General features: G+C 40.9%; 2 protein-coding genes across 2 annotated transcripts in view; both read left to right on the top strand.

Annotated features, from left to right (window-relative positions):
* Positions 1-18,042, top strand: part of FAM32A (family with sequence similarity 32 member A) — a 271,335-nt gene that overhangs the window by 9,898 nt on the left and 243,395 nt on the right. The gene's annotated exons all lie outside the window — the stretch shown is intronic.
* LOC129624366 (olfactory receptor 10H4-like) lies at positions 15,292-16,236 on the top strand. Its single transcript, XM_055542163.1, has one exon. It carries the CDS (start codon positions 15,307-15,309, stop codon positions 16,234-16,236), a length of 930 nt encoding a protein of 309 aa, XP_055398138.1. The 5' UTR covers positions 15,292-15,306.

Below are 18,042 nucleotides of genomic sequence, written 5' to 3'. Positions count from 1 at the left end.
AACAAAGGCAATGAAAAGCAAGTCAAAGAAACAGTTCCAACATAATGTCAGAATCTGCTTTTCTTTGCAACACTTACAGCACTTGCCCTTATTTATATAGTCACAAAAGCTTATTAAATAGTTATTTAATGTGGAGACATGTTAGGCACTAGTATCCAGCAATAACCAAGGACAGAGCTGACCTGATGATTCAGATGGTAAAGAATCCACCTGCAATGCAAGAGCCCAGGGTTCAATCCCTGGATTGGGAAGATCCCCATCTGGAGGAGGAAATGCAACCCACACCAGTATTCTCGCCTGGGAAATCCCATAGACAGAGGAGCCTGGAGTGCTACGGTCCATGGAGTCACAGAGTCAGACACGACTGAGTCACTAGCACTTTCACTTTCAACACTCATTCTTATGCCCCAGTGGAGAAGCTGTCATGTAACCAAAGGTGACAACACAGAGTGGCCCAAGGTGTGATGAGGAAAGCCTAAGAGCCTGTGAGAGCTAACAGTAGATCAGAGACTGGTCTGTGGCTTAACAAAGACTAGTTGTTAAGACATCACTTCTGGATGGGAGTGATGTCTCAAGTGAGACCTGAAGGGTAAGGAGGTGTGATCCAGGTGAGGTACACAGATGGGAGAGGACTTTCTAGGAAGAAGAGACAGCAAGCACAAAGGTTAAGAGTGACATAGGCATGGTGCATTTGGGCACAATGGTATATCTGGTGAACCCTGAAGGGTTAGATGTAACTGAGGGTTTCTGGAATATGAAACAGGTGGTGTGCTGCAGTCCTTGGGGTCGCAAAGAGTCAGACATAACTGGGCGACTGAACAATAGCAACAACATGCAAGATGCTGTGTTCCCCTTGAAGAGTTTGTTTCCATGGCAATAGGGGGTCCATAAATTTTTATTTTATTTGTTTGGCTTGAACTTTTTTTAGTAAATTAATTTATTTATTTTACTTGGAGGCTAATTACTTTACAATATTGTAGTGGTTTTTGCCACACACTGACATGAATCCACCACAGGTGTACATGTGATCCCCATCCTGAACCCACCTCCCACCTCCCTCCCCATCCCATCCCTCTGGGTCATCCCAGTGCACCAGCCCTGAGCACCCTGTCTCATGCATCAAACCTGGACTGGCAAACCATGTCAAATATGATAATATACATGTTTCAATGCTATTCTCTCAAATCACCCCACCCTCGCCTTCTCCCACAGAGTCCAAAAGCCTGTTCTTTACATCTGTGTCTCTTTTGCTGTCTTGCATATAGGATCATCATTACCATCTTTCTAAATTCCATATATATAAATATATATATATATATTAATATACTGTATTGGTGGTTTGTTTTTTTCTGACTTACTTCACTCTGTATAATAGGCTCCAGTTTCATCCACCTCATTAGAAAGGATTCAAATGCCTTAGTTTTAATAGCTGAGTAATATTCCATTGTGTATATGTACCACAGCTTTCTTTTTCATTTGTTTGTTTTTTTTTTTTTTTTGGTTTTTTTTTTTTTTGGTCCTAAAACATTTAATGTTACATTGATAAAATCAGCATTTAATCCCAAATTCTATTATTACACAAGCTAAAGTATAGTTTGGTGGCTAGGATACAATATTTTTGTTACCTAACTTTATTATCAATATTCTGTAAGATGTGCTAAACAATGATTAACTGTGATTTTTATGATTAAAAGATCTTAAAATCAAGGATTATACATTTTGTGCATACTTTTTGTTATCTGAAACAGCAAGAGGGCTGCTTAAACCTTTCCAGAACTTGCCATTAATCTCATTAGCCCTACAATTTGAGGACAACAGTAACAGCTAGTTCAATGTAGCAATGAGTTGTTTTTTTTTTTTTTAATTGGAGGCTAATTACTTTACAACTTTACAATATTCTAGTGGTTTTGCCATACATTGACATGAATCAGCAATGGGTGTACATGTGTTCCCCATACTGAACCCCCCTCCCTTCTCCCTCCCCATCCCATCCCTCTGGGTCATCCCAGTGCACCAGCCCTGAGCACCCTGCCTCATGCGTCGAAACTTGGCTGGCCATCTGTGAACTTTAAATGTTTACATGAATAGTGGTCTTTCCTCACCTCAGCTGCTCTGAGAAATGAGAATCAAATCAGGTACACATGAGAAGTAAGCTTAGATGCTCTGCTTTCTAATAAACAGAGTAGTCTCACTATACCATTTAATACTAGAAATTTAAGTAATTGGTAATTCAAAGACTGTGTATTGTGTGTGCTGTGCTCAGTCACTCAGTCATGTCCCACTCCTTGTGGCCCCCTGGACCAGGGGGTCTCCAGCAGGCTCCTCTATCAGAATTTTTCAGGCAAGAATGCTGGAGTGGGTTGCCATTTCTTTCTCCAGAGGATCTTTCCAATCCAGGGATCAAACCCATGTCTCTTGCATCTCCTGCACTGGTAAGTATATTCTTTACCACTAGTGCCATCTGGGAAGCCCAGTGGATTACAAAGCATGTGGAGAGGCTAAACGAAAATATGAAGAGATAACACATGGTAACTGAAATGGTAGGGACCTAACAGAAGCAGAAGATATTAAGAAGAGGTGGCAAGAATATACAGAAGAACTTTACAAAAAAGATCTTCATGACCCAGATAATCAAGATGATGTGATCACTTACCTAGAGCCAGACATCCTGGAATGTGAAGTCAAGTGGACCTTAGGAAGCATCACTACAAACAAAGCTAGTGGAGGTGATGGCATTCCAGTGGAGCTATTTCAAATCCTGAAAGATGATGCTGTGAAAGTGCTGCACTCAATATGCCAGCAAATTTGGAAAACTCAGCAGTGGCCACAGGACTGGAAAAGGTCAGTTTTCATTCCAATCCCAAAGAAAGGCAATGCCAAAGAATGCTCAAACTACCACACAATTGTACTCATCTCACACGCTAGTAAAGTAATGCTCAAAATTCTCCAAAGCCAGGCTTCAGCAATACATGAACCGTGAACTTCCAGATGTTCAAGCTGGATTTAGAAAAGGCAGAGGAACCAGAGATCAAATTGCCAACATCCACTGGATCATCAAAAAAGCAAGAGAGTTCCAGAAAAACATCTCTTTCTGCTTTATTGACTATGCCAAACCTTTGACTGTGTGGATCACAATAAACTGTGGAAAATCTTTCAAGAAATGGGAATACCAGACCACCTCACCTGCCTCTTAAGAAACCTGTATGCAGGTCAGGAAGCAACAGTTAGAACTGGACATGGAACAACAGACTGGTTCCAAATAGGAAATGGAGTACGTCAAGGCTGTATATTATCACCCTGCTTATTTAACTTATATGCAGAGTACATCATGAGAAACGCTGGGCTGGAGGAAGCACAAGCTGGAATCAAGATTGCCAGGAGAAATATCAATAACCTCAGATATGCAGATGACACCACCCTGATGGCAGAAAGTGAAGAACTAAAGATCCTCTTGATGAAAGTGAAAGAGGAAAGTGAAAAAAGTGGCTTAGAGCTCAACATTCAGAAAACGAAGATCATGGCATCCAGCCCCATCACTTCATGGGAAATAGATGGGGAAACAGTGGAAACAGTGGCTGACTTTATTTTTCTGGGCTCCGAAACCACTGCAGATGGTGATTGCAGCCATGAACCATGAAATTAAGATACGCTTACTCCTTGGAAGGAAAGTTATGATCAACCTAGACAGCATATTCAAAAGCAGAGACATTACTTTGCCAACAAAAGTCCGTCTAGTCAAGGCTATGGTTTTTCCAGTGGTCATATATGGATGTGAGAATTGGACTATAAAGAGAGCTGAGCGCCAAAGAATTGATGCTTTTGAACTGTGGTGTTGGAGAAGACTCTTGGGAGTCCCTTGGACTGCAAGGAAAGCCAACCAGTCCATCCTAAAGGAGATTAGTCCTGGGTGTTCATTGGTAGGACTGATGTTGAAGCTGAAACTCAATACTTTGACCACCTCATGTGAAGAGCTGACTCATTTGAGACGACCCTGATCCTGGGAAAGATCGAGCGCAGGAGGAGAAGGGGACGACAAAGGATGCGATGGTTGGATGGCATCACCGACTCAATGGACATGGGTTTGGGTGGACTCTGGGAGTTGGTAATGGACAGGGAGGCCTGGTGTGCTGCAGTTCATGGGGTCGCAAAAAGTCAGACACAACTGAGTGACTGAATTGAACTGATGTTATTTCAGTGATTGTTTTATAATATATAATTATATCAAACCACTGCATTGCCTGTAAATATTTTAAATACACTTACAAAAAAAATAGTTGTACAATATTCTATGATATGAACGTATGCATAGACATTTGGGTTGTTTCCACTCTGGGATTCCTATGCATTGCATTACTGTGAATGTTTAAAACATGTCCTTTAGTGAATAATACTTATGTGCTGTTCTCTTGAGTCTGTACCTAGATGTGTAATTACTGAATCATAGTGAAGATCTACAATTCACCTGCAATAGATACTGCCAATCCGTTTTCCAAAGTGGTTGTACCAAGCAGTTGGTTTCCAGCACAAGCAGAAGGGTCAGATTCTTCTTCATGGAGAGCTCTTTCTGAATATTGTGAGGGGAATAAGCTGCTAAGGGCAGGAGTGGATGTGGGCAGATGTAGAAAATGGTGCAGAAAGGTGGAGCGGAGATAGCTGAGGGCATCCTGGATGAGTTGAGTGGCCAGATTTGAGGCTGATTGCAGAGGCTGAGCAGACAGTGTTGCTGAACACTTATGACATTAAGCCTGTGGCTTCTATCTCTACACTAAAGATCGGTTCTCCAACTCTCTGGATACCAATGGTGTCCTAATGTTCAATTCTGACACTGAGACAGGGGTTCGATCCCTGGATTGGAACGATCCCCTACAGTAGGAAACGGCAACCCACCCCAGTCTTCTTGCCTGGAAAATCCCATGGACAGAGGAGCCTGGCGGGCGACAGTGCATAGGCTTGCACAGAATCAGACATAGCTGAGGGATTAAGCACACACGCACATCAACTACCTGGAGCTGGTGTCAGAATTCACAGGCAAAGGGCTCAGTTCCACAAGACTACTCCCACTTCAGCCACCAGTCCAGGCTAGGAAGTTGGATGTTTCCACAACCCACCCCCCACTTTCAGGTTCTACACTTTGTTAAAATGATTTAGAGAATTCAGAAAACTTCTTTCATTGCTATTGTGTGTGCTCAGTCTCTCAGTCATGTCTGACTCTTTGTGATCCTATAAACTGTGGCCCGCCAGGCTCTTCTGTCCATGGGATTCTCCAAGCAAAAATATGGGAGTGGGTTGCAACTTCCTGCTCCAGGGGATCTTCCAGACCCAGGGATCAAATCTGTGTCTCCTGCATGGTTAGGCGGATTCTTTACCACCGGGCCACCTAGGTACTAGTTTGCTATTGAAGATGCAACTTAGGCACAAACATATGGAAGGGAAGCATAGGACAGATTCCAAGGTAAGGAGTTAAGAGTTTCCATCCTTCTCCGGATACACCACACCTTCCTAGCACCTTCCTGTGTTCACCACCTAGAAACTGTCTCCTAGAAACTCTCCAAATCCTGTTGTTTAGGGAGTTTCTATAAAGATTTTATCACAGAGTCACAACTGATTAAATCCTTGAGCTTTGGTGCCTAACTCAATCTGCATCTCCTCTCCTTGTTCTGGAGGCCTAAGGGAGTGGGGGTAAAAGTTTCAGCCTTTGAATCTTGCCTTGATCTTTCTGGAGACCATCCCCAGAAAGCTACCTTGGGGCCTCCAGTTACTAATCATCTCATCAGTATAAAAAAAGACACTTTGATCACTCCTGAGATACTAATAGTTTCCGGAACCGAGAGTCAGGAACCAGGGATAAAGACCAAAAGATCAAATGTTCATATTTTATCATAAAGAATCTTATGCTAATGTCAGACTGCTGCAGGGAGGAAGCCAATTCTGACTCCATGGTGGAACTGTTTTCTTTGACTTGCCTTTCATTGCTTTTGTTATTATAATCATACAGAATGGTTTACCTCCGAGAATCCTGTCCCTCTGCCTGACTGTTAAACTAAAGTGTGTTATTTCAGAATCCTGTCCACCTGTGGATGGCAGGAAGGAAGAAATTAACACACCTGAGGCTTGTCATTCTAGGAGACGTTTGCAATATTAATGGCCTTTTTACTTTGCTTCCTCTCATCCCCTCATCTCTAATCTGTAAAAGAACCTGGCATCCAGACCCCAATAAGATGGTTATTTTGAGGAGCTAGACTGCCATCTTCTGGGTCTGCTGGCTCCCCAATTAAAGTCTCTTCCTTGCCTCAACACCTCTCGGATTCATTGGCCAATGTGCGGCGATACGCCAGAGCGCACTTGGACTCAGTAACAAGACTTTCTGACCTGGATCACCAGGATAACAGGGATAGGGCAGAGGTAGATGAAGAGGAAGGTGGGACTTTCCAATGTGGCTAGAAGACATTGAGCACTTACCTTATGCAAGAGAAACCACTCCCCAGGAGCCAGCTCCAAAGTACCCTTATTCTAGACAGCTTTCCAACTGGCCTTACCCAAGGGCACAGCCATGGATTCTTACTCTGGGCTCCTCCAGTTCCTGACTTCCCTCTGACCCTTTCTTTACCCGCAAGGAGTCAAGGGCATCTGTATCCAGCCCTGTATCCCCCAAGACTGAGAGCTCAGCCCTCAGCAGCGGCTGCCATCACACTGGGCAGAGGGAGGCAGCAGGGAATCTCTGTTGTGTGTGAATAGCTGAGACTGAAGATCCCAGAAGCTCCCCCTGAGGTCCCGCTTAGCCTCTCCAGACCCTGAGGACTGCCCTTGCAGTTGGTTCCATGAAGATGCTCTTGGGAACAGCCTGCTGGAGGCTGCAGCAGGGATAAAGCACACTGTATATCACATTTGGGAGATTCTAGATCTCACTCCACACCTGCCTGGGGGTGCTGCTGACAGCAACAAGCAGGAGAGCTTCTGCTCACCCCGACTGACCATTTCTGGAAGAGGCAGCCCAGGCAGAGGGAAACCAGGACAGAAAGCTACGGAGGCAGAATCTACCATTGTGAGCAGCGCTTCTCAGCCTGGGGATGAGACCGGGGCTGGGGAAAAGAGTAGTAAGAGAGGAGCTTGGTTGTGGAAAGCTGCTCCGGGTCTTCTCATTTTGCCCACTCTGGGTCCTTTCTTCTCGTTTAGCTCAAGTGTCCTTTGCAGCTTCTAGGTCAGCAGTTGTCAACCCAGGATGATTCTGCCCCATGGTGGACATCTGGACAAATCTGAAGCTTTTTGGTCATCAGAATTTATGGTGGGGAGAGGATGCTGTGGGCCTCTGGTGAACTGAAGCCAGTAAAAGTGAAAGTGTTAGTTGCTCAATTGTGTCCAACTCTGTGACCCCATAGCCCGCCAGGCTTCTCTGTCCATGGAATTCTCCAGGTAAGAATACTGGAGTGTGTAGCCATTTCCTTCTCCAGGGGATCTTCCCAACCAGGGGACTGAACCTGGGTCTCCCACACTGTGGGCTGATTCTTTACCATCTAAACCACCAAGGAAGCCCTTGGGGGAGAATGGATACATGTATATGCATGGCTGAATTCATTCGCTGTTCCTCTGAAACTATCACAACATTGTTAATTGGCTATACCCCAATACAAAATAAAAAGTTTAAAGTTTACAAAACAGAAACAAACATCACTAATGCTAAAGCTGAGAAATCCTGTTCTAGGTTATCTTGTCTTTGGTGCTCTCTCCTGCTCTGGCCCAGAGTGGTCCCTGCTAACCTGGAGGGGAGGCTCCGGAGGAGACAGAAGTATGAGCAGGCTTCACTCCTGTGATGTGTCTGATGTTTGCTCAGCACTGGTGCACAAGCACTCCTCCATGAGAACAAAGGAGACAAAATTCTGTCCACCTATTAGAGAAGAAGGGAGAGGCCAGCCTTAATAATCATGGTGTTCCACCATGCAGGAGGTGGAAAGGTAGGCTGCAGGGGTGAGGTAGGGGCTGGAGAAGAGAGTGGAGGTTGAATCAGCCTCCTGGGGGGAACTGTGTTGTGTGGTTACCAGAGGGTCTAAGTCCTCCACTGGGGTCAGAGACCCCGAGTTTAGAATGGGGTCAGCTGGTGATATATCAAGTACAGAAGGATGACAACAAACCAGATCAGAAGGAACACAGTCTTCTCAGTCAGTGACAACCACATTTCTTAGGTAAACTTTAAGCCCTTATGTGGACTTCCCGCTGGCTTAGCAGGTAAAGAAGCTGCCTGTGATTCAGGAGCCTCAGGAGACGTGGGTTCGATTCCTGCGTGGAGAAGATCCCCTGGAGAAGGAAATGGCAACCCACTCCAGTATTCTTGCCTGAAAAATCCCATGGAAGGAGGAGCCTGGCAGGCTACAGTCCAAAGGTTGCAAAGAGTTGGACACAACTGAGCACAAGCACCTAAGTCCTGGGGTGAATTTCATGGACCCACTGAAGGCAGTCCTCTGTGTGCTCTTGGTTGGGGAGGGGAGTGGATCAACACTGCAAAGTTCTTTGATTTTGAACCCTGCGCCTGATGACTGCAGACCCTGTGCATATTTCAGAAAATTCACTCTAGGAGTCAGAGTAGAATGGGACCAGAGAAGGGAACATGGGAGGAACCTGGGGCAGTGGTCTAGGAAAAAGGAGATGGAGCCATAAGGATGCAGGGGAGCTGGAACTACTTGGTAGGGAAAGAGAATGCTGAGTGAAGGGAGGGATGAAGCATGGAAGGCGGCTGATGCCAGTGTCTTGGCTTCTGCGTGGGGACCTTAATTAGGTGGTCAGAGGATGTGTTTTTCAGGTCCAAAATGCAGTCTTCCTCACTCTAAAGAGCACCCCCAACTCCTGCCAAGCTCCTCACTGTCCAGATGATTCTGTGTCCTCCGAGATCCAAATGACAGCTACTATGGGGTATTCTTAGAGACGACGTCCTAATGAAATGGTTAGGGGTCATTATGTCAGGGATGGGAGGGCTGTCTCAGAGCCAGGAGTTCAGGAGCTCTGGATAGCAATGTGGCTCAAATTATTCATAGAATTTTCTTCTAATTTTATGATGGAGTTCAGGTGCAGAGGTTTGAGCAATGATATCTCCAGTTTACGGCTTTTGATCACCATTGGTTTGTGTGAGGTCCTCCTCATATTTCATTAATTAATTCCCTTTCTTTCATCCCATTGTCTTTTTGTTTCGACAAACACTTAAAATTCTTCATGTGTACCCTTTGATTTATATACGTTTTGACAAATTTGTATAAATCCTTTAATGTTTTAATTTCTTAAATGAATGGGCTTCATTTTATTATAGGAGTTTTAGGTTTATAGAAATACTGATCAGATAGTATAGCAGGTTCCCACTTAACCTCCTCTGCCAGCTCAGTTTTCTCTATTTTCACATCTTGCATCATGTGGTCCATTTGTTACCATTTTTTTTAAGGTCTTTAATTTAATTTTATTTTATTTTTAAACCTGATCAACCAATAGAGATACATCATAATTAACCAAAGTCCAAGTCCACATTAAGCTTCACTCTTTCTCTGTACATTTGATGGCTTTGACAAGTATGTAATGACATGCATTCACTGTTCTGGTTTGATACAGTGTAGTTTCATGTACTAAATTTTTAATGTGCCCAAAATGGATTATGGTAGAGAGTTCATCCTGGCCTTTGCTTCATTCACTCAATATTATTTTTTAAATCCCTTTATACTGCTATGTGTATATCTGACACCTGTTTGAGGCTCCAATGTTTGCATCCAGTCCTTCTTACCTCCCCTCTCCCCAATTCCTCCACTACAGCAATGCTACAAGAAGCAAACTCTTAAATGCTCCCCTATAAATAGGTTTGAGAAATCAAGACAAGCACTTAGGACCAAATTTGCTGGTGTAGAGAGCATGTATATTCTGAATTCTCATCATTCTACATTCTCACCAGCATTGCAAGAGTATTCCTTTCTCCCCATAATCCAGCCAACACAATGTTTTCTAATTTGGGGAACTGAATAGTTATACAATGAAATTCCATCACCCTTCCCTCTCTTCCTACCTTCCTCCTTCCCCATGTTCCTTTTTACCGGGCATCTTTCCATTTGCCTGTGTAACTCTTTCCATGATTTCTCTGCTCGTTACCTGTACTGAGATTCTTACTCTTTGTTCATTTTTCTGGATAGCATTCCATCGACAGTTTCCCACAGTGAAAATTATTCTTCATAAAGTTTCATCTGCCTGATAACTTTACCTATAATTTCCTTTGTGGAACAAAAGTCCTTCATGTTGATGTTTCCGTGTCTTTTTTTTTAAAATATCACCTTAAATTTTGTGCTTTTTAAAATCAAAAAAAGTAACTCTCTTGAGTGCGTGCATGCTCAGTGGCTTCAGTCCTGTCTGACTCTTTGCAACCCAAAGGACTGCAGCCACCAGGCTCCTCTGTCCATAGGATTCTCCAAGCAAGAATACGGCAAGAATACTGGAGTGGGTTGCCATGCCTACAAGAGCATTGAGGAGGGCATGGCAACCCACTCCAGTCTTGAATCTATCTGGATTCCACTTTTGCATGTGTTCTTGGGCAGATATTCAGATTTACTTTGCTTCCTAAAATGAGCATTTTCCCCCACCAGAAAGTAGCAGGCGATCTTATATTTTCCCATTGATTTGTGCTCCCACCTATATATACATTAAGTTTTGAACCATACAGGGGTATTTTCTGAGACATAGAATCAATTTAATCAGTGCCCATTTAATCCAGGATCACACTTTAAGAAATGACTATGATTCTATAATGTGTCTCATTATCCAGGAGGATATATCTCTCCTGTTTACTCAATTTTTAAAAGTTTGTTATAGTTTTATATTGATTCAATTCTCAGAAGAAATTTTAGGCAAGTTTCATCACATTCACAATCAATTCCCTGGAATTGCTAGTGCAACGTAATTTAGGGAAACTTGACATCATGATAATATTAGCTCAACTCATTCAGGGGAGTAGACTGTTTTCAAGTATTCAGATCACCTTCTACATTGTTATTAATGCTTTAAAGTCTTTAGATGTATTGCATATTTTATGTTAATTTCTAGATATTGTAATTACAGTGCTTTTCAAAGCAAGGTGAGAATCCCTAGGGGTCCCAGAGACATTACCTGGGGTCTTTAGGTCATTAGGTCCTTATTTTACTAATTACATGTGTGGATGTGTTTTAATCATATACTTCAACTAAAACACTACACGGCTCCTCTTTCCATGGAATTCTCCAGGCAAGAATACTGGAGCGGGTAGCCATTTCCTTCTCCAGGGGAATCCTCCCAACCCAGGGATCCAACCCAGGTCTCCTGCACTGCAGGCAGATTTTTTCCCTGTCTGAACCATCAGGGAAGCCCAAAACAATATGTTATCACAGACTAAATGAAGAAATAGATATGAGCATTAGGATGTTTTCTATCAAGGCAGACATTAGATATATTTTCAAACACATAATAAAAGACCACTCTTCTCACTAAATGTTTTTGAACAATGTAATCAATCATATAAATATCTTACTAATGTTAACATGTAATAGATTTATTATTGTTTCTAAAGTGTACTAATTACTGAATGCAGACAAAGATCCATCTAGTCAAATTTATGGTTTTTCCGGTAGTCATGTATGGATGTGAGAGTTGGACTATAAAGAAAGCTGAGCGCTAAAGAATTGATGCTTTTGAACTGTGGTGTTGAGAAGACTCTTGAGAGTTCCTTGGACTGCAAGGAGATCCAACCAGTCCATCCTAAAGGAAATCAGTTGTAAATATTCATTGGAAGGGCTGATGCTGAAGCTGAAACTGCAATACTTTGGCCACCTGATGTGAAGAACTGACTCATTGGAAAAGACCCTGATGCTGGGAAAGATTGAAGGCGGGAGGAGAAGGGGATGACAGAGGACGAGATGTTTGGATGGCATCACTGACTCGAAGGACGTGAGTTTGAGTAAACTCCAGGAGTTGGTCATGGACAGGGAAGCCTGGTGTGCTGCAGTCTATGGGGTTGCAAAGAGTTGGACATGACTGAGCAACTGAACTGAACTGAATTACTGAATATTTTTAAAGATTCTAGCTTTACTATCTAATATGGTAAAAACTGGTAGTTACATTCCACCTAAACAAATACCTTTTAGGAGCCTCAATAATTTTTTAGTATAAAGGCATCCTGAGGCCAAAATGCTTGAGAACTCTTTCTATATCATCTGTGTCACTTGAGACTGTTGTCTTACTTTTTACTTAAAAACTAAATTTTAATGATAACTACTGATTTAAGGGCACAAAAAATGACTGTGGTTTTGGGAAGTTAATCTTGCCTTCTGCATCACTGCACTCTCCTATGGTTCTAACATATTACATCTTGATTCTCTAATCTTTCCAGACAGGTGATCAGTTCTCATCACTTCAATCCTTCTGTATCTCCTTCCTCTCTTTCCTTGTAGCCCCACTCATGACTTTCAGTTCCATGTTAAAGACCAGCAGAGACAGTGAGTATCCTTGGCTTCTTCCTGATTATAAAATAATGTATGTAAAGGTCCCTACATAGTATACTATTTGCTAGTTTTCTAGGATGTATTCATTATCTAGCTAAGAAAGTCCCCTTCAATTTCATGTTGCAAAGGGGCTTTAAAAATCATAAATAGACAAACATATGTGAAATCATTATGTTGTACACCTAAAGTAAGGTAAGGAAGTGTTAGTTGCTCAATCCTGTCTGACTCTTAGCGACTCCATGGACTGTAGCCTGTTAGGTTCCTCTGTCCATAGGATTCTCCAGGCAAGAATACTGGAGTGGGTTGCCATTCCCTTCTCCAGATCTTCCTGACCCAGGGATAGAATGCTGGTCTCCCATGTTACAGGCAATTATTACATGAACATTTAAAATGTCAGAAATAGAAGTTAAATTTAAGAAAATACATTTTTTCCTTGGTCAAAATACTTACATTATTTTTTTTAATTTATTTATGTGAACCACATGATGCTAAACCATTTTGTCATTCATGGGATAAACCAACACCACTTGATCATAATTTACTAATTTTAACACATCATTTCATTGATTAGGTGATGTCATAAATAGATTTCAAAATCAAAAATTCATAGGTAAAGTGAGCCAGTAACTGTCACTTCTTATAACATTTTTACCCAGTTTTAGAATCAAGATTGCATTAACCTGATGAAATAAGCTCAGCAGATTTCAATTTTTTCCATTTTTTTCTTTTATTTGAAGAACATGTATAAGATATTCAATTGTTCCTAAAAGGTATATGTGCACATTTATAAACCCACTGGGGCTGATAATTATAGGAAGGAGAAGATTTTTAACATTTCAATTTCTTTAGAACATTTTTGAATAGCCAGGGTCTCTATTTTTCTTTTTTGCACCAGTTTTGGAACTTTATATTTCTGTGAATTTATTCATCTTTTATTTCAATTTCTTAACTTACATTTTTTGTACTATTTTTATTCATTTTAAATATCTATATTTCTATAGTTGTCTCCCAATTTTAATTTTATGCTTTCTCATTGGCATTTTCTCCTGTTTCTATCTTATTAATTTTCATCACTTGATTTTAGTTGTAGTAAGCATGCTTTTTCTGTGTAAAGTTTCTTTATATATATATATACTTCTTAATATATAAAATTGCATATTCTCCTCAAGGTATTTTTTAATTGACATTTGATGCTTGAATTATTTTTTATAAATATCTCATTTATTTTATGACTTACTACTGAAGCAAGAGGTTAATACTACATCCTTCTAACTTATGGATTTGGAAAGCTATTCCTTCTCCAGTGATTTTTGACTTTAGCACATTATAATCTATATATTATTTATACTTTGAAGTAGATGGAGAAGTTCTCTATGTCTGAAAATAAGGTAAAATTTTGTTATAAAGTCCTCTGTGTACTTGAAAAAACATGTTTAATATTGTTTTGTGAAGAGCTTAAATATATATAGGAGCTAATGTCTGAATATTATAGTGCATTATAATTAATAACACCCAAATTGCATTTCTGAACTCTCTTAAAATTTCCAACTTTCATTTCTTATCTATCTAGTATTGATTAGTAATTTCTATTTTATAATTATTTCACTGAAGTTGTGTTGAATATTAATTTCTAACATTCAAGTGTATGTTTTTATACAGGTTAATTATATACATGTAAGTTGATACAATGTTCTTTTAACCTTCATGAAATATTCCTTTGTTCCTTGGTGTGTGCATGTGTGTGAATTTTTTTAATTTCAGTATGCCTTTATTTTTTAATTTTTGAATTATGTATTTAGTCACATGTTCTTTTAGATATCCATGAATAAATAGAATATATAGAAAATATGGATGGCAAAACAAAGAAAGACTTACAGAAAACTAATAATCACTACTTATTTATCAGGAGTAGGAGGAAGAAAGAGGGGAATGAAGAAAATTACCAATATCCATGATTTTCAAATAAAACTGAAAGTTTTGCCCCATGGTCTTAGTAGGTCCCACTGGGGAGAATACCTGTATACTTTTCTATGCTTGGAATAATGAATCTGATAAAGACTGTTTGCTGAGTCTAACAAAAACATGGCTCCAATCTTATTTGCTGGAAATTTAAATTTGTCATTTCTACTTTCATCATTTTTTATTTTTCAGTATCCCTTTAAACTACTGATATTTACCTTCACAGCCAAAAAAATTAAACCAAACAAAATATCAATAAATTAATTAATATGTACTCTGCTTAGTCACTCAGTCATGGCCAACTCTTTGTGACCCCATGGATTATAGCCCGCCAAGCTCCTCTGTCCATGGGGATTCTCCAGGCAAGAATTCTGGAGTGGGTTGCCATGCCCTCCTCCAGGGGATCTTCCCAACCCGGGGATCAAACCCAGGTCTCCCATACTGCAGGAAGATTCTTTACCATCTGAGCCACCAGGGAAACCAAAAATTAATTAATAATAACCCCTTAATATTATTTGTACTTCTTCATTTATCCATACCACAATCAAAATCTTCTCTATTTCCATAAAAATACAACTAGCTTATCTAAATCAGTATCTGATCTAGTACCCAATATTGCATATTATTGTTATGTCCCCTGAATTTCTCCTTATCCTTTTCTTTATCCTGGCTTATTAATGAGACCAGATCAATTGTTCTGTGGAATGATCCACCTTGAATTTGTCTGAGTGCTTCCTTGTGGTGTCATTTAACTAGTTCTTCCATCTTCTGCACGTGATGAATCTGTTTTAACCACTGTGATTTCATTCTGTTTCTGATCTCACCAGATGCAGCATTCTTGTCTAATCAAAACTACAGCATGATATCTGAATTCATCCTCATCGGCTTCTCCAACTTCCCTCAGCAGCTCCTGCCCACCTTCTTCCTGCTGTACCTGCTGATGTACCTGTTCACGCTGCTGGGGAACCTGCTCATCATGGGCACCATCTGGAGGGAGCACAGCCTCCACACCCCCATGTACCTCTTCCTGTGCACCCTCTCCATCTCCGAGATCCTGTTCACTGTTGCCATCACTCCTTACATGTTAGTTCACATGCTCTCCACCCACCGCTCCACCACCTTTGTGGCCTGTGCCAGCCAGATGTTCTTCTCCTTCACATTTGGCTTCACCCACTCCTTCCTGCTCATGATCATGGGCTACGACCGCTACGTGGCCATCTGCCACCCCCTGCGCTACAACGTGCTCATGAGCACCCGTGACTGTGCCCGTCTTGTGTCCTGGTGCTGGGCTGGTGGCTCAGTCATGGGGATGATGGTAACACTGATCATTTTTCACCTCAGCTTCTGTGGGTCTAATGAGATTCACCATTTTTTCTGCCATGTGCTTTCCCTCTTGAAGTTGGCCTGTGGGAAGGACACAGCCTCTGTCACCATGGTTGTGATCATGGTCTGTGTCACAGCCCTGATGGGGTGCTTATTCTTCATTGTCCTCTCCTATGTCTTCATCGTGGCCGCCATCCTGAGGATCCCCTCCACTGAGGGCCGGCACAAGACCTTCTCCACCTGTGTCTCCCACCTCACCATAGTGGTCGTGCACTACGGTTTTGCCTCCCTCATCTACCTCAAGCCCAAAGGCGCCCATTCCATGGACAGTAACACTCTGCTGGCCACCACCTACACAGTCTTCACCCCTTTTCTTAGCCCCATCATTTTCAGCCTCAGGAATAAAGAGCTGAAGAACGCCATAAAAAGAACCTTCCGCAGAACCTTCTGTCCCCTAAGTTCCTGATGGAAAGTTTGAAGGAAGGGTTGGAAATAATAATGTCTATCTTTATAATACTTTTTTAATGATTCTGGTCTGTAAAATGCCCACATTTCATAGAAGTTAGGTGCATACTAGCTTTATTTGTCTCAAATTTTTCTCCCTCTTGCATTATCTCAAGCCATCATAGTCTCCTATTTATACCCAGTGAGATTAACTCCATCCCATTGTCTGTGCCTAAGAATATGTTCTCTATCTATAGGCAGGTGGGAAGCACCATATGGATGTGTCAGGACCCTGATGCACATGATTTTTTTTGAATGGATTAACAAGAGAAGATTTTATTTCCCCATCCCCCAAAATAAGAATAAACAAAATAACCAAAACATAATAAGAAATGCCACCAGAATTGGATCTTTTCCATGTGTCAAGCAGTGTGACTAATGTTTTATCATTACTATTTAAATCATAAGAAATACACAAAAGAAAATAAAGTATTTGTCTCCACGGAAAAAAAAAAAATATTTACTCCATCATCTTGGCCTCTCTCCCTTGGTTTATGATTCTTTTAATGTGCTTCTGAACTTGGCTTACTAGTATTTTGTTGAGATTACTTGAATTTATATTTATCAAGGATATTGGCCAGGAGTTTGCTATTCTAGTATTGTTGTTATCTGACTTACGTATAATGGCAAAGCTGGCATTGTTAATGAGTTTGGAAGTGTCCCCCCTTCTTCAGGATGAAGAAGGAGCTAAAAAAGAGTTTTTGGAAGCATTTGAAAATGATTGGCATTGATCCTTTGGTAACATTTACCTGTGAAATCATTTGGTTCTGGGCTTTTCTTTGTTGCAAAATTTTTGATTGTTTGTTCAATTTCTTTACTTGTTATTGATCTGTTCACATATTCTAATTCTCATGAGTCAGTCTTGGTAGGTTTTGTGTTTGGAGGAATTTATCATCTCTTCTAGGTTGTCCAATTAGTTGGTGTATAATTGTTCATAATAGTCTCTTCTGACTTTTTGCATTTCTATGGTATCAGTTTTAATGTCTCCATTTACATTTCTGATTTTATTTGAGCCTTCTTTCTTTTTTTCTCCTGAGTAGTCTAGTAAAGTTTTGTCAATTTTATTTCTCTTTTCAAAGAGCCAACTCTCAGTTTCATTGATATTTTCTATTGTTTTTCTAATCTATGTTTTATTTGTTTCTGCTTTGATTTCTTTTTAGTTCCTCCCTTCTACTAATTTGGGGCTTTGTCTGTTCTTTTCCTAATTCTTTGAGATGTAAAGTTCAGGTGTTCATTTGGGATCTTTCATGGCAGAGAGGTCTGAAAGAATGTGTTCCACTGGAGAAGGGAATGAAAAACCACTTCAGTATTCTTGCCTGGAGAGCCCCGTGAACTGTATGAAAAGGCAAAAAGATAGGACACTGAAAGATGAACTCCCCAGATCAGTAGGTACCCAATATGCTACTGGAGATCAGTGGAGAAAAAACTCCAAAAAGAATGAAGGGATGGAGCCAAAGCAAAACCAGCACCCAGTTGTGAATGGGACTGGTGATAGAAGCAAGGTTCAGTGCTGTAAAGAACAATATTGCATAGGAATCTGGAATGTTAGGTCCATTAATCAAGGCAAATTGGAAGTGGTCAAACAGGCGATGACAAGAGTGAATGTTGACATTCTAGGAATCAGTGAACTAAGACGAACTGGAATGGGTGAATTTAACTCAGATGACCATTATATCTACTACTGCAGGCAGGAATCCCTTAGAAGAAATGGAGTAGCCACCATAGTCAACAAAAGAGTCCGAAATGCAATACTTGGATGCAATCTCAA

This window comes from Bubalus kerabau, chromosome 1 (genome assembly GCF_029407905.1).
Source record: "Bubalus kerabau isolate K-KA32 ecotype Philippines breed swamp buffalo chromosome 1, PCC_UOA_SB_1v2, whole genome shotgun sequence".
NCBI lineage: Eukaryota > Metazoa > Chordata > Mammalia > Artiodactyla > Bovidae > Bubalus > Bubalus kerabau.
The sequence above is the reverse complement of the archived record's forward strand: the minus strand, read 5'-3'. Positions and strand labels throughout refer to the sequence as shown.

Excerpts from the sequence above, each read along its gene's own strand:
- LOC129624366 (XM_055542163.1), top strand. The coding sequence starts at position 15,307 with ATGATATCTGAATTCATCCTCATCGGCTTCTCCAACTTCCCTCAGCAG.